This window comes from Uloborus diversus, chromosome 2, assembly GCF_026930045.1.
Source record: "Uloborus diversus isolate 005 chromosome 2, Udiv.v.3.1, whole genome shotgun sequence".
In the NCBI taxonomy this organism is placed as follows: Eukaryota; Metazoa; Arthropoda; class Arachnida; order Araneae; family Uloboridae; genus Uloborus; species Uloborus diversus.
Genome location: NC_072732.1, coordinates 27,876,046 through 27,892,304, shown reverse-complemented (window position 1 = coordinate 27,892,304; position 16,259 = coordinate 27,876,046). Strand labels below are relative to the sequence as shown.

General features: G+C 35.0%; 1 protein-coding gene across 2 annotated transcripts in view; it reads left to right on the top strand.

The window, feature by feature from the left end:
• The window catches only part of LOC129216940 (WD repeat-containing protein 37-like), a 171,540-nt gene extending 155,857 nt beyond the window's left edge, over window positions 1-15,683 (top strand). Inside the window, exons 7-11 of one of the 2 annotated variants that reach the window (XM_054851159.1) lie at window positions 489-668; window positions 3,701-3,839; window positions 10,245-10,379; window positions 13,230-13,341; window positions 15,210-15,683. In XM_054851159.1, the coding sequence (XP_054707134.1) occupies window positions 489-668; window positions 3,701-3,839; window positions 10,245-10,379; window positions 13,230-13,341; window positions 15,210-15,368 (725 nt within the window). In that variant the 3' untranslated portion in view covers window positions 15,369-15,683. Of the gene's footprint in view, window positions 1-485; window positions 669-3,700; window positions 3,840-10,244; window positions 10,380-13,229; window positions 13,342-15,209 lie in introns of both variants that reach the window. The other variant, XM_054851158.1, reaches the window with a different exon arrangement.
• Window positions 15,684-16,259: the final 576 nt, after the last annotated feature.

Genomic DNA, 16,259 nt, shown 5'->3' with positions numbered 1-16,259 from the left:
AGGCGCCCTCTAGTGGCCAATCTTTCATTTTAAAAAATTTAAACAACTGAATCATGTCCCCTCAGTCTCTTTGCTCAAGACTGTACATTTTTGGCCTTCTAAGCCTAGAATCATAGTCTAAATGAGAAAGTCCATTTATTAGCCCTTTGAACCCTTTCCAATACATCAATATCTTTCTTAAGATAACGAGACCAAAACTGAACAGCATACTCCAAATGAAGTCTTACCAAACTTCTGTATAAGAACTTCTATAGATTTGTTTGAAATAGATCTATTGATAAACCCAAGCATCTTATTTGCTTTGATCGTCATCAAAGATTCAGTTCTTATAACTACAGCAATTTTCTACAGAACTATTGATGCATGCATCCTTTGTTACCTATACAAAAGATGCTCATGCCAAGATGTTGACTAAGTGGTTGAAAAATCACTATTTGCTTTGTAGAATTGCTTGAAATGATTTTAATAACACATTTTTCTTCCAGAAGTAGACACATCTCAGAACGTAACCATTTTGAAAAATGCAAAAGTGGAGTTGCAAGGTCACATAGGTGTGGTGATTGCTGCTGATTGGCTAGCTGGTGGCGATCAAGTGATCACAGCATCCTGGGACCGAACAGCTAACGTATACGATGTTCAGACGGGAGAACTAGTCACACAATTAGTTGGTATGAAAATTGTATTCTTGGTTACAAAACTACAATTTTTGTTTGCAGAAATATTCATGCCTAAAACATTAAATAGGCATATTAATTTGTGTTAAAGAGAAGTAAAACGACATTACAAAAAGGGAAGGAATACAGTAGCATGACACAGGGGCGGCATTTCAGCATTTCATTTGGGGGGGGTCGAGTTTCTTAACCCTTTCCGGCGCAGTGGTCACAAAAAGGGACACCAATTTTAAAAATTTCTTTAAAAAAAAGTTTTTTCTTTAAAATTTCAAAAATCGCTGCATTAGTTGCTTTTATTTCTCTTTACTGCACACAGATGGCAGCACTATTAAGTATGACTCTTTTTGTTGGCTTAATTTCTTGTTTAAAATACCTTGATTTTCAAGCTCAAAAAAAATATTTTTTTCAATATTTTAAAATTTACACCATAATCTAAATTAGTCAAGCATTTTCCCTCAGTAATCCTGAGCTAATCAATCATAATTTTGCAAAAGATTCGAGTTCATTTTTGAATGCATAAACAAAGTTTCTTTCCAGGTGTCCCCAAATGTGGACACCGCCATTCTAGAGCATTGATCTCACTGTTGTGGGTGAAAGATGTAATTTGATACATTTCAGAGATGGGGGACCCAAAAGAATAGTTTTCAACGGGCTTTTGTTTATTTATTTTGGGTTCTTGACCCAGAATAGGTAAATTTGAAGGCCCATGACAGCACACATTTGAGATCTGCTTTTCCTGCCAGACAGTTGTATACTTTTTTATTCTTAGCTTTGATAATATTTTTTATGTAAATGGTATTATACAGTAGTATTTTTTCATTTAATATTTTATAGCACAAAAAGAATGCACCATAAAGCAAGAGCAATGTGCCAAAAATATTTTTAACATTTTAAGTTGCTTATTTAGATAATTTTATATAATTTATATAAACTTTCTTGAATTTTACTTCATCTGTATCTTGGAATTTTTATAGTAAAAATATTGGATTTTGTGTTCTAAATATTCTTAATGGCATAAATTATTGAAATAATTAGTAAAAATGCTTAAGAGCTTAAAATATTTGAAATTACTCCAATTATCATACGAGGTAAACATAACCTCTTCAGAAAACAATTTCGGCTCTAGGCGGGCGGTGGTCACAAATGGGGACACCACCCCCCAGCTAGAGGGGGTGAATTTAAAAAAATTTTGACTGTGAAATCTATGTCCAGATAACCAATTTATCCCATCCATTGTGTTTTTTTATTATATTTCTAAAATTTTAATGACCCGCGCCTGTAAAAATTAAATACAAATTGCCTCAGTATGGAACAGAACACATATTGGCTAACAGCAAATATTATCATGATATGGGGGGAGATTGAATACTTAAAGAGCCCCCAGAAAAGATATTTGTTGACGTAAGGTTTTTTTTTCAGTATTTTTAAAGAGTATCTGTGAAAGCATACTATGTATTGAGCAGCTGAAACATGTTTCTAGCAGAAGAAAGTGATGAACACTCTTTAAATAGACACACTTAAAATATGAGCGTAACACTCAATGCAAAATACCAAGGCATTTTATTGTGAAAATCGTGCAGCCACACCACTGCACAGACCTCTAACCATCGTTAGAGCACACAAGAACGAGATATTTAGCCTATATGGGGAAATTACGTCGTTAGTTAAAATTAACCGTGATTCTTCATCAGTTTTTTTCTGCTCTGAAAAGGCCGGTAAAGGCTTGATGAATTTCTAATAATTTAAAAAACGGAAAATGCTTGCTCAAGTGTTGAAATGTGTCGTTTCATCAACCATTTACAAGATCCAGCAAGATTGTTTTTCTTTAACGTTGATTGGCGATTTACGTAAATTGAATTTGCTCATTTTTTATCATTCCTCTCAAAAAATTTGGAGGTGCGATCACCCTCTCTTGACCCCTCCCCCTATTTGCTGCCCCTGGCATGACATGAAGCGCACAAATCTAATTAAAGACATATATAGAATCTAACAATTTAACTTTCTTATTTCAAGGTGCAATACTCATTTCATGAATGAGAATGTTTCTTTTTTTTGATAGTATAGGTACATGTCTAAACTTTTGTTTTACAGTTTTAAAAACCATATCAGAAAGGTAGTACCCCCTCCCCCTCATTCCCCACCACCTACTGAAAAAGTCCCTATTTATTCTTTAGAAAGTTGGCAAATTTGTCTTGGAGAACATTTGGTTCCAAGTTTAACAGGATGGAGAATCGCTCATACTTTAAGGGCAACAACAATGGCCGTTTTGAGGAAATACTTCCTGGAGCACCTCATCTGAATAAGAGGCGGTTTGGAGTACTTTGCCTGCTGCCTCTAACCCCCCTCCCCTTTCTTTGTATTTTCAAATCCTGCATTGCACTTTTAGTACCCATTCGAGTGCCCTAAAATCATCATCAGGCTGATATTCTGTTTCCAAACCTGCCAAATAAGCTGAAAAAATTGCTGAATAAGGAAACATTTTGTGGGAAGTCACAGTAACTTAATGTGACTGGAGGGTCCCGGGTTTGATCCTAGCCAGTTGAAAATCCACCATCTTCATTGATGGCGACTTGAGGAAGTTAAATATGCTTGTGGTCTCAAAGTCCTCCAAGTGAAACAATACCTCAGGAAGTGCTGGACCAGGGATTGCTCGGTTTCTGGTCTGGATCAAAAAAAAAAAAAAAAACAGAGCTGTCTTCAGGGTCCTATCCAACTGGTAAAACCACAAATAGTGGTAGATATGAGGGACCCTGGAGGGAAAATGGGAAAATGTGACCTTTTATCGGGACACCTTTTGAAGTTTATAATGAACTTGAACAGTAGGCTTCCCTGGAGAGACTATACCAATCTCTGAGGTTCGAATGCCGCTGTGCTGGTGCAGGGGGGGGGGGGCAAAACAATGCAAACTTCAAACCACTGTTCTATTATTATTTTTAACAATTCATACGATGTTTCACGTATTTTTAAAAAGCTGCTTTCATTTCAAATCTTTGCCATCCTATTTAGTACTCATTGTAACATTCTTTTAGGACATGATCAAGAACTCACAAATACCTGTACCCATCCTACGCAACGGCTGGTAGTCACATCTTCCAAAGACACCACATTCCGGCTATGGGACTTTAGAGAAGCTATACATTCAGTTAGTGTTTTTCAAGGACATACAGAGTAAGTTTTTTAAATTTACTTTCGAAGTTTTCTGTAAGTTTCTTCAGCCGACAAAAGTTTAAATTTTAACTTCAAAACATGGTCATATTTTCATAACATCCCTTTTGCCGTGTGAGCTATCAATAGTTTGAAGTTGGAGTGAGTAATAGTTGGAGTGATGTTTTAAGTGGGGTTCCTCAGGGATCAGTTTTAGGGCCTCTTTTGTTTATTATATTTATGAATGACATCAATGAAAATATTTCTGGAAGCATGAATTGTTTTGCTGACGATGTAAAAGTTATGGGGATTGTCGAAAATGAAGAACAAGTAAAACAGCTGCAAGAGGATTTAGATCATATTTCTAAGTGGGCAGATAAATGGGGTATGGCAGTTAATGTAGGGAAATGTCAAGTGCTACACTTAGGTCATGGAAATAAGCGTATGAGATATCGTTTACAGGGTTCAGTCATAAATCAAGCAGAAAATGTTATGGATCTGGGTGTCTTTATAAATCAGGACTTCAAATTTAGTCAACAGTGCAGTATTGCTAGTAACAAAGCCAACAAAATGCTTGGGTTCATCAATAGATCTATTTCAAACAAATCTAAGAAAGTTCTTCTGCCTTTATATAGGAGTTTAGTAAGACCTCATTTGGAGTATGCTGTTCAGTTTTGGTCGCCTTATTTGAAGAAAGATATTTTTGTATTGGAAAGGGTTCAAAGAAGGATAACTAAATTAGTAAGGGGACTCTCAGATTTAGATTATGATACCAGACTTAATGGGCTTAATATGTATAGCCTGGAGCAAAGGAGAGTCAGAGGGGACATGATTCAGTTATTTAAATTTATCAAAATGAAAGATGTAAATGGATTAAATTTTTGCGAGGAAAGCAGGACAAGGGGTCATTGTTTTAAGCTATTTAAATCTCAGGCTAACTTGGAAATCAGGAAAAACTACTACTTTAGCAGGGTCGTGGGCACTTGGAATAGCTTACCGGAAGAGGCGGTAATGAGCAAGGGAGTGGATAGCTTTAAGAGGGCCATTGATCTTCATTGGGGACTAATTAATTGACTAGGACCAGCCTAGCTGGGCCCAGAGCCTGTTGCTGGTCGTCACATTTGTATTTGTATTTATTTGTATAAATGTAATTTTTGACTACTTTCTCTTATAAATAAAAAAAAAGATGAAAACACTCTAATTAAAGAATCATTAAAATAAATAAAAGCAAGAATGTTAGCTTGCATTTTCCCATCAATATTGTAATTGAAATGGTGTAAACAGCTCTCTCTTTTTTTTTTTTTTTTTTGAAATAAGTTTTACAAGCTCTATTTCGTTCTCGATTTTCCAAGTTTGGTTTTTTGGAAATAGTATATTGAAGAACTTTGTTTTTAACCTAAAACTAATGCTGTAGTTGGGAGAATGGCTTTTCTGGAAATATTTGATTCATTGTTGTTGGAATAATGTAAATTTTATGTAAACTGGTTTCGAACCGCCTTTTTAGAAAAAAAATAAATGCTTGCTTTTTGTATCAAAAGTGGTATAAATTACCTTAATTGAGCTTTTTTGCTAAACAAAAAATTTTCAACCATGACCTGCCTTTTAAAAGGAGGTATGTTCCTCCAAATCATTTTTTCCAACTGCAGCACTGCTTAAAACTACTGAAACTACATTCTGCAAGTGTTGTCTAGGATTGTTATAATATTGAGAAAAACCTCTTACATCTAAACCTCTATAACAAGCAATTGAGAGCTGCGAAAAAAGTACTTGAAGAAATGCATGATCGAAACGTTAAGGAAAGAATTTCTATCAAATACATATGCGATCTTTTCACTGCTTTTTGCTGATCAAGCAGTGTATCAAATTTTTCCATTAATCCGTTATACAATGTGAAATAGTATAGCAAACGAGACAATCTTTTTTTATGATCAATTTGCCATGTTTAGAAATCCCAAATTCTGGTGTAAACAATCTCAAAACGAACTATGATCCAAAGGAATGCAGACCTGCTTTTGCTTAGTTGATGATTCTTTTCGCCAGCAACAAAAAGACTGTTGGGATACAATGTGCCATAGTTGTCTTTAGAAAATCATCCATAACATTTTGAATAAAAATTGTAATTTAATTTTAAATCGATTTACAATAAAGAATCATTTTAGTTCCGTCTTTCCAAAATTCTGATTAAAACAAGCTGATGTGTGCATCACATGACTTCCTTTTACTCCAATTTAATGTCATTTCCCCATTATTCGCTATTTTAATGTGATTCAATATTTATTCTCTAAATATCACCAACAATGGCCAAATTGAAACCAAAAAAAAAAAAAAACTCCGCCAAATTTGTCGCCAAGTTGGCGACAAAACTTGGCGACCAAAAGACTGGCGATATATCGCCAAGTGTCCGACAAATTATAACGCCACTTGAGTTTACATCGAAATTAACAATGATTTCCCCCCAAAAAGGTGCAAAAGACCCCCTTAGGAACATCCGAAAGCAACCAAAAGGGGAGGTGCACAACTAGACCCCACTACGAGTCTATGTACCAAATTTCAACTTTCTAGGACATACCATTTTTGAGTTATGCGAGATACATACGCCCATACGCACATACACACATACGCACATACATACAGACGTCACGAGAAAAGTCGTTGTAATTACCTCGGTGATGGTCAAAATGGATATTTCGCGTGTCTATACATTCTTAGGCACTTTTCCGCATGTGGTCGAATCGAAAAAAAAACTCAACATTCATTTGGGGGTGAGCAAAATGGAAATTAAGGGCGATTTTTGAGTGAAAATTTTTTCGCGAATACAATACTTCCTTTTTTGTAAAAGGAAGTAAAAAGGCTTAGCTCAATCTTTGTGTTTACTGCATGTTTTTTACTTCAATAAAAGTCAGATGCATCTTTCTACCAAACAGCACCAATTTGAAGGTTTCAGATGTGGACAAAATTATAGGCTCAGGTCAATTATCACTAGATATGAGCTCAGATAAAGCAGTTTAACTGCATAGTTTGGATGTAACTAGCGTCCAAAATTCTAACTTTAGCTACAGAAATGCGATGCTGTATCCTTTGGAACTAAGTTTTCTTTCTTTTATAGCACAGTATGTGCCACTTCAATACATTCACCATTGAATAAACCACAGAACAACCTTTCTGCCGTGGGCAGGTGCACTGCAGTATCTGCGGAAATGATTTTTCGAGATATTTGAAGAAAAGTGTGATTGATTCAATACTAAGAGTAGGAAAATCTTGGAATTATACGTTTATTTCAGCGGACACCAAATAATCAAGCTTGCACAATAAAGCTAACGTACAATTGATAACAAAAATGCAAAGAAAAAAAAAGAAAGATTTGCAGTTACTGCCCTTTACCTGCCCATGGCAGCTTTCTCCTGTGTTGAACTGAAAAAAAAACTCGATGAGTTGTTAAAACAAATGTTAACTCCAAGCTTCCAATTCAAATGAAAACGTCTTTTGCATTTCTGTAGCCAAACTAGCAACTTCGGCACTTAGCTGCAGCCGAACTAGGACCTGTGCAGTCAAACTACAGGGTGTATCAAAAAGAATGACCGGATTTCAAAAAATCATATAAATTCAGATTTTAATCCGTTTCATTAAATAAAGGTATCGTTAGAATGGGAAAAATCTCGAGTTTCCCCGGAGTTGCCCACATATGTAGTGGTAACTCTTTTTTCACCCGCCATTTCAGTGTTTGTGAAAATGACGATTGCACGACAAAAATCGTATTGTGTTCTACGCTCCGCAAAGTGTGAGTCCGTAACAACAGTTCAGCGTGATTTTTGTCGAGAACACTCTGGTGTTGAACCTCTTGCCAAAAAAGGCATTAGAAAATGATATAAAAAATTCAAAACACGGGTTGTTTGTGAAAGCAGTGGAAGCAGACATGTTTGTAAAAGTTTGGGATGAATCTAACTACCGTGTAGACATATGCCGTGCATCCAAAAGTGGACGGATTAAGCACCTTTAATTTTGTATGTAAAAAAACTTGATTATTTTCCGTGTAATACAAACTTTATCTGAAGTGTCTATTTTTAATAGTTTTCATAATGTACTCATTTCAAATCGGGTTATTCTTTTTGAAACACCCTGTACTTTACCTGGGCTCATATCTAGTGCAAATTGATTTAAATCCAAAACTTCCTCCAAATCTGTGACCCCTGGTAGCAGAAACAGAGCAATGCTGCGACACTCAGAGCCGTGTCCAAGGGGAGGGTTTTAGGGGTTAAACCCCTCCCATTGGAGAAAAAATAATAAGCCAAAAGAAGAAAATGTATAGTTGACTTTAATAACTTCAATGTGAAAGTTTGTGTAAAGTGCTTTGAAAGAAAACCTCGAAGTTTTTCTGCAATTTAGAGCTTTATCAACTGAAATAACATTTTGTAAACCTGTGGGGGAAGGCATCAACAGCGTTAATATTGCTTGAGGACTGAGGAGGTTATGATGAATTCGGTATATGTTGCAGCTGCGAAGATGCATTGATTGTGTTTGGTAATGTAATTTGCATCCACAGTAAGCTTTTTCTTATTTAGTGTACAAAGCATTATTTCAGAATATGAAACCCAATATACATGCTACATTATAAAAGAATCTGTGAGCAGTTTTTAATATTAATTGCAATCAATATACCGCACAGTAAACAGACTTGATTAAAATCGAAAGAAACAAGGTTTCATTAAAAAGAGGATGTAAAATGGAGGAATACTGCTGCTACTTGCACAGCTAGAATTATTCTCCGGAGGGGGGGGGGGGGGTATAGCAGTCCTTACAGGTCTATAAATGCCATGCTGGGATTGGCAATTTAATGTAAAACGAAAGTTTGGTGGATAAACTCTCAGCCCCCCCCCCCCCCCGGGAAAGAATGTAGAAGCTATAAAACCCCTCCCTTTATGAAAACCTAGACACGGGTCTGGCGACACTCGTGGGTGATTCTTGAAGAGGCCTGCAGACTATTTCTGAATAGGAAAGTTAATATTGCATTCTTAACAAATCTGTAGAACTTAACATGGAAAAATACTGTTCAGAATGAAACAGAAAGAAGAAAAAAAAGAAGTAAGAACAAAACACACTAAATGAAGGAGGTGGTTGAGAGGTCAACAGCATTTTCTCTGGCAGCTACCTGCGTCTGTCTCCATTTTAGTTTGAATCTTTTTAGCTTATGTTTCATTCGTAATTTTTAAATTTAGCATTTCGTTTCCGGGCATTCCCTTATGATGATTTATAAAGAGTTGTTTTACCACTGAGCTAATGCGGGTTTACCAGGGTTTAAGCTGGGTTCAAAAGTTCTTTAGCATAAAAGCTAAAATTGATGGAAAAATGTTAGCAAAATGCTAAAATGTTACACATTCTCATATAGTTATTTATGCCTCAGTGTGTTTCATCTCCAGTTGAAAATAAAATTCATATTTCATTTGTGACATCCTTGAAGAAATAAGTACAACAGCAATTTTTTTAAAACATAAAATAAAAAAAAGAAAACATGATTGGTGTTTAGAACGTTGCAGTTCCCTCCTCCTAATAAAGCAGTTTTTGGGGGGACATAATGCTGGATAAGACTAATAGTTATTGAACTTAATTGTAGTTTAAACATCTTAGCTAAGATTTAAAAAAGATTAAGGTGATTATCGCCATGCACGCTTCCTCTCTAGGATCATACATTTCTTCTTTATTTAAAAAACTAATTTATTTTTTATTTGAGCAAAAAAGCGAAAATGCATTGCTTTATTTTCGCAATTCAGATAGTGTTTTCGCATTATGCGAAAAATGCGACCGTAGCGGAAACCCTGGGGTTTACCTTGCAGACTATTTTTAAGTTTTTTTTTAAATCCCTTTGTTGTGCACATTAATTTTGGAATTTTTAGAATATGAGAACAAATAACTTATAGAAGGTTAAGGAATAAAAACTTGTCAAGTGTTAAAGATAAAAACTAATATCGAAAATGAACTCTGTATTCGAGAAGAATATCAATTCAATGATTTTAATCATGTATGCTATGCTTTTTTAAACGGTTTTGATAATTTGTATTAGAGTGATATCATTACTTTGCAACCTGATTGGACTTTTATTTTAAGTACATCTCTTTAAGTGTAATTCATCAGATGTTTTAAAAGCTTCTTAAAATGGTGGTCTTAAATGCTTTAAAATTCTACTGGTTACAAGTGTATATATTATTTTTGTTTGTTAAGCAGTGATGTTCCCATTAATTTTTCTGAGGGTATAATCCCATTAATCCATTACGCTCAATATGTGTATGCAATCATATAAATATGTCATAATACGCAGATTTTTGAAGCTTGAGGGTATACACTATATGTCTAAAAAATGTTTGAGACTATACGGCGTATACCCTATGGGAACACCCCTGTTGTTAAGATGTACATAACTTGAATTTATAATTTCAGCCCAGTCACGTCAGCAACATTTGCAAGTGGTGATAAAGTAGTATCTGGTAGCGATGATCGAACTGTAAAAGTCTGGGATTTGAAGAACATGAGATCACCTCTAACCACTATTAGGCTCGATTCTCCTGTTAATAGGTATGGAATAATTATTTTTACTCAGGTATGGAATAGCTTGGATGTACAGTAAAATCCCCCTAATGTGGATATTTACGGGATAATATTTTTTATTCACAATTGAGGGGTGTCCGTAGGACAGAGATTTAATAATGTTATTAGCCTTGGAATTGGGGAATTAAAAATTGAAAATTGTCCGCATAAGAGGGGTGTCCATTAGTTAGGAGGGGTTTTACTGTATTAGTCAGGCAGACAAAGTTACTGATTTGGGGGTCTTAATAAGTCAGGATTTAAAGTTTAGCCAACAGTGCAGCATTGCTAGTAACAAGGCCAATAAGATGCTTGGGTTTATCAATAGATCTATTTCAAACAAATCTAAAGAAGTTCTTCTGCCCTTATATAGAAGTTTGGTAAGACCTCATTTGGAGTATGCTGTTCAGTTTTGGTCTCCTTATCTTAAGAAAGACATTAACGTATTGGAAAGGGTTCAAAGGCGAGCTACAAGGCTAATAAGTGGACTTTCCCACTTAGACTATGATTCCAGGCTTAGAAGACTAAAAATGTAGTCTTGAGCAAAGAAGAAACCGAGGGGACATGATTCAGTTGTTTAAATTTATTAAAATGAAAGATGTTACGGGGCTGAAGTTTAGCACTGAAAACAGGACAAGGCTTCATTGTTTTAAGCTATTTAAATCTCAGGCTAACATGGATGTTAGGAAAAAGTATTATTTTAGCAGGGTAGTGGAACCTTGGAACAGTTTACCGGAAGAGGTGATAATGAGCAAGGGAGTAGATAGTTTTAAGAGGGCCATTGATCTTCACTTGGGATTGTAAATTGACTAGGACCAGTCTAGCTGGGCCCAGAGCCTGTTGCTGGTCGTCACTTTTGTATTTGTATTTAAGCAATAAAGATGGCATTTTAGCATTATTGTGTAAAACTCAATTGCTTACTAGTTAGTTTGAAAATTATATTCCAGTATCTTAGTTCTTTTTTGGTTTTCTAACTTGGCATAGTACAATTACTTAATTTGTACCTATTTTAAAACGAAAAAAGAATATTTTCCATTCAATTGTTTTTACTTTTATGAGAAATATGAGCTTCCGTTGGATTTTTTTTTCTGTCAATTGTTTTGATTCAGTTTTGTGTCCAAAAAAAAAAGAATCAACCCTTTTTTCTTCATACTATTTACATTTTGCAAAATTTTGTTTCAGTGAGGTGAATTCCATGAATCTATATAAAATAATAGTAGTTTAGGACAGGCGATAAAAAGTGCCTTTTTTTTCTTCAGGAGGTTGTTGTTCTTAAATTCATCTACCGTATTGTATTTTCCTGTGTATAACCCGCGGATTATCTGCTAAAAAAGGCAAAGTTTATGAGGTGTGGATAATAGGCAGCCGCGGATTATCTGTGATTTTTTTTTTCCGCTTAACACCAACGCTTGAATCTCAATATTTACTGTAGGATTCACCGATGGATCAGGACCGTACGTCAACTAAATGTTGTTTATTTTACGAAGCATGCATGTTCTTCTTCGCTGCCTGCCTGTAGGTTGGTTATTTTACGTTGCTTGAATGTTCCTCTTGGCGATTCGGGTCATGTAAAATAAGCAAGATTACAGTGAAATAGGTAGCCATTTGCACGAGATTAGACCGTTTGCTCCTGTCTTGACTCTTTGTTGACGACGGCTCTTGTTGATCTTTTGGTGGATTTTTTCAACGTTTTCATCATTTCAAGACGTTGAAGGGCGCTCAAAACGAGCATGATCTTCAACACTCATGCTACCACGTTTACAGCTCCCAAAACCACTCGAAAACTTGTGTATGGCTCATAGCATTTTCCTTGAAAGCTTGTTGAAGCATTTGGTAAGCTATTCCATTGCCGACTCTTCAAGCAGGAAGCAAAATTTCAAGCTTACGGTTTGTTCTTTCAAATTTGCCATAATGAATTCGCAGGCGGAAAGCAACAACACCTGAGAAAACAAACACTACAATCAGACGTTATCAACTACACTGACGCCACTTGCACAGCTGGTTTGTGAAGGTCTCTACTTGAACCATCTAGCTGGAGAACATTCTACTACATCTAGGATTGGCATCGCACCATTAGTCCGGTTTCTTTTGGGTCCCCCCTCGTGTATATCAAAATATATCTCAAAATATCGGATATTATCTATATTTTCGAAAATATGATATTTTTGAACCCGGATGTTGGGCACCACTATTTTAAGAGTATTTTAATTCTCCTATTTCTATGTTCTATTGCCTGACTTAAGTCTTCATTTTCTAAAGCCTTCAACAAAAACTCTGATAAATTTAATAATTAATTTTTTACAAGTAGTTGAAATGAACTCGGGCGCAATTGAGTTACACTTTTTGAGGGGCCGTGGCAAAATCAAAAAGGTGCGAGCTCGCTACTACAGAATATAAAATATAAAAAGTGCTGAAAACAATGGTGAATGCAAAATTAGTGATGCCCCAGTAGTAAAATCACATTACAAAAAAAAAAAAAAAAAAAGGCGAGTGACTGTTACAGAAGCAGATAAAATTAAGATTCCAAAACTCAGATTTGTTTTTGAGATTGTTCAAGTTATATGAAATATTACTAAACCACTCAATATTTATAGCTCTCTTTTAGCTATCGTTACTTTCTTACTACCTAAGACAGTTTTCATGACTTTTAATAAATTTTGATGACTTTTAATGAACATATTAATTTTCCATGACTTTTCCAGTTCTGAAACTTTTTTCCCATGACCCGTACAAACTCTGTTTATAATTTCATTATGATGAATAAAATAATTAAATTAAAAACAAATTAAATCATATTTGTTTTGCCTTATACTAGTGATTTTTTTTCAATCTATCCAACAGGTTGGCTGTTTCTAATCAACTTGTCATAGCCATTCCACATGACAATAGACATGTGCGCTTATTTGATCTGAATGGAGTGAGATTGGCAAGGTTACCAAGAAGTAATCGGCAGGTAATTATTATTTTTATTCATAATAAGTGAAGCGTATTGATTGTAATTCTCTGCAACATACCTAAAATGAGAAAAGCAATTTCCTATACCCAGACTGTTCTCTATTTGCATATCAATCTTCATTTTCAAATCCATAACAAAACTTTGCTAGAAATACACCGCCAGCTCAGTCATTTCCAGCCGAGGACTACAGTTTCGTGCTCATTAGCACTCATCAGCCCGGCATAGGAAAGTGACTGAGCTGGAGGTGGAAAACCTCTTAAGGAAGCCAAGAGTGTGAAACAAACTGGTAGCTAATATAGAATTAGCAGACCAGACGAGTGACCGAAGCAATGGTTCGGTTCAACTCGAAGATTGAACGCGAGGCAAGGTATATTCAGTAAATTACCGCCCATTAGCCAGGGCTAAAGCAGAAATATGTGAAATACACCGCCAGCTCAGTCATTTCCAGCCGAGGACTGCAGTTTCGTATGCCGGGCTGATGAGTGCTAATAAGCACGAAATGCAGTCCTCGGCTGGAAATGACTGAACTGGCGGTGTATTTCACTTATTTCTGCTTTAGCCCTGGCTAATGGGCGGTAATAATTTACTGAATATACCTTGCCTTGCCTTCAATCCTCGAGTTGAACCAAACCATCGTTTCGGTCACTCGTCTGGTCTGCTAATTCTATATTAGCTACTAGTTTGTTTCGCACTCTTGGCTTCCTTAAGAGGTTTTCCATCTCCAGTTCAGTCACTTTCCTGTGCCGGGCTGATGAGTGCTAATAAGCACGAAACTGCAGTCCTCGGCTGGAAATGACTGAGCTGGCGGTGTATTTCACGTATTTCTGCTTTAGCCCTGGCTAATGGGCGGTAATTTACTGAATAAAACTTTGCTACTTCATGCCCAGCAGCTATGTTCAGTTGCAATTTCTTCTTTGAGATGCAACTATGGATATAATTTTATTTCTTGTTTCTTAACTTTTTGAAATTTTCAGCGGCTACATATAAATTTTCGAGATTTTGTGCACAGAATATTTTCTCCCTAAAGGATCAATAATGCTGAACCACTGTTGTTATGCAGTTGAGGCAGTCTATTGAGTTATAAATGCTCTCAAGATAAAAACTGCTAAGTAATGTTGTTTTATCTTGTAACCCTAAACAAGTGTCTGCTGCTTTTTCACAATTCTTTACTGTAGGTACTTGTGATTTTATTTTAGTTTTGAGCACAGGGGTTGCACTTAGAATGGCCAAATTTGAAATGTGTATATTATTAAGAATATTAAATAAATACAGAAACATACACAATAGAACCATAGACCATGGATGACACTTCTGCATTTCTGATTTTCTAAAGAGTTAAATATTGCTGTTACGATTTGTTACTTGTTGCTTTCATTTTGAATTAATATCAATAAAATTCTGCACAGTAGCCATATTATTTTTTTTAAAAAAAAGACAACTTTAATTAGCAACTATCTGAGAAATTCATTAATAAGGCGATTCCCGCACTTTTGGAGTAGGCTGCCATTTACTGTAATTATTTAGTCTTTATTTCAGTCAGACCATGTAAAATTATAGCAGAATGTGTAGGTATTTACTTTTTTAGCATCTGTTTTAAAATGTTAGACTAAACTGGGAAAATGTTCATGTTTTCAAGCCCTCCCCAAGAACTGTTCAGGGAAAATTTTCGGAATTTCTGCCCTGGCGTGTAAGTCGATCCCCGAACTTCCAATCTCATTTTTTGTACTAAATTTCTCAACTTATATGATCGCAAATATAAACGGTATCATTTCAAAAATCAGGTATTTTTTCAAACACCCAATACTTTAGGAATTAATAATTAAAATTGTATCAAAATATGAACTAAAAAGTATTTTTTCCCGCAGGGTCATCGACGTATGGTTTGCTCTGTGGCATGGTTGGATGATGCCCATTCCAAGCCATGCAATCTATTTACATGTGGCTTTGATAGACTGGTATTTGGATGGCGTGTGGCATTCCCTAATAAAGATGATTCAAAAATCGGCACAACTAAAGCTGGCTAGAATCCAGTACAGTCATGAAATTGAGGGCATTTTCTTACTGTGATGAACTTATTATTGTTGGATAATTTAAATAGACATGTATATATAAATAATATATTGCATAGATTAAAACAGTTGATAAAAAAAGAATGAAGTTAGACCACACTGCATTGATTTCAGTTCTGATACAAAAGTATATGGTTTTTCACATGTTATATCTGATTGAAATGCCAAATTGTAAATTGATCTATGTTGTGTTTCTGAATGTAATTATTATGTAAATTTTAACAACATACTGTATATATGATCCTGTATACATATTAAAATTATAATCAAAACTGGATGTTTTTTTGATTGTTTAGTAAGCTTTGAATTTTAGCACATTTGAAGATCCTTTAAAGAGTAAAATAGTTATTCATGTGTAATGAAGGTCATTAGTTAAAGAATAAGTTTAAAAGTGATTTTTATATCTGCAAAGAAACATACCTAGCTGAAACCTTACGTAACTGACTATGCAATTAAGATGTATCACAAAAACTTCAATATTCATGCTGTAATTTTTTGTCAATCAAAAGTGAAACTGCTTTAGCCAACTGCCTACTAAGATATAAGTAGATTGATGATTTATCATAATCCCTAAGGTAGATCATTATATCATATATTGTGTGTTTCTGTGTGAGGTTGAGTTGATCCAGATTAATGCAAAACTAATATTTTTACTGCTGCAATCTGCTCTAAATTTAGTTTTAAATAATTGTTTCTAAAGTAATTTAAAATTAAAAATGCCCTTCTTAGCTTTTGGAATTTTTAGGAAGTCCCGCCCATGTATTTATTTTTTTAATAACTGTTTCGCAATTTTACATTAAGATAATGTAATTCTGAATAAAATAATGATTTACAGTTCAAAATGAA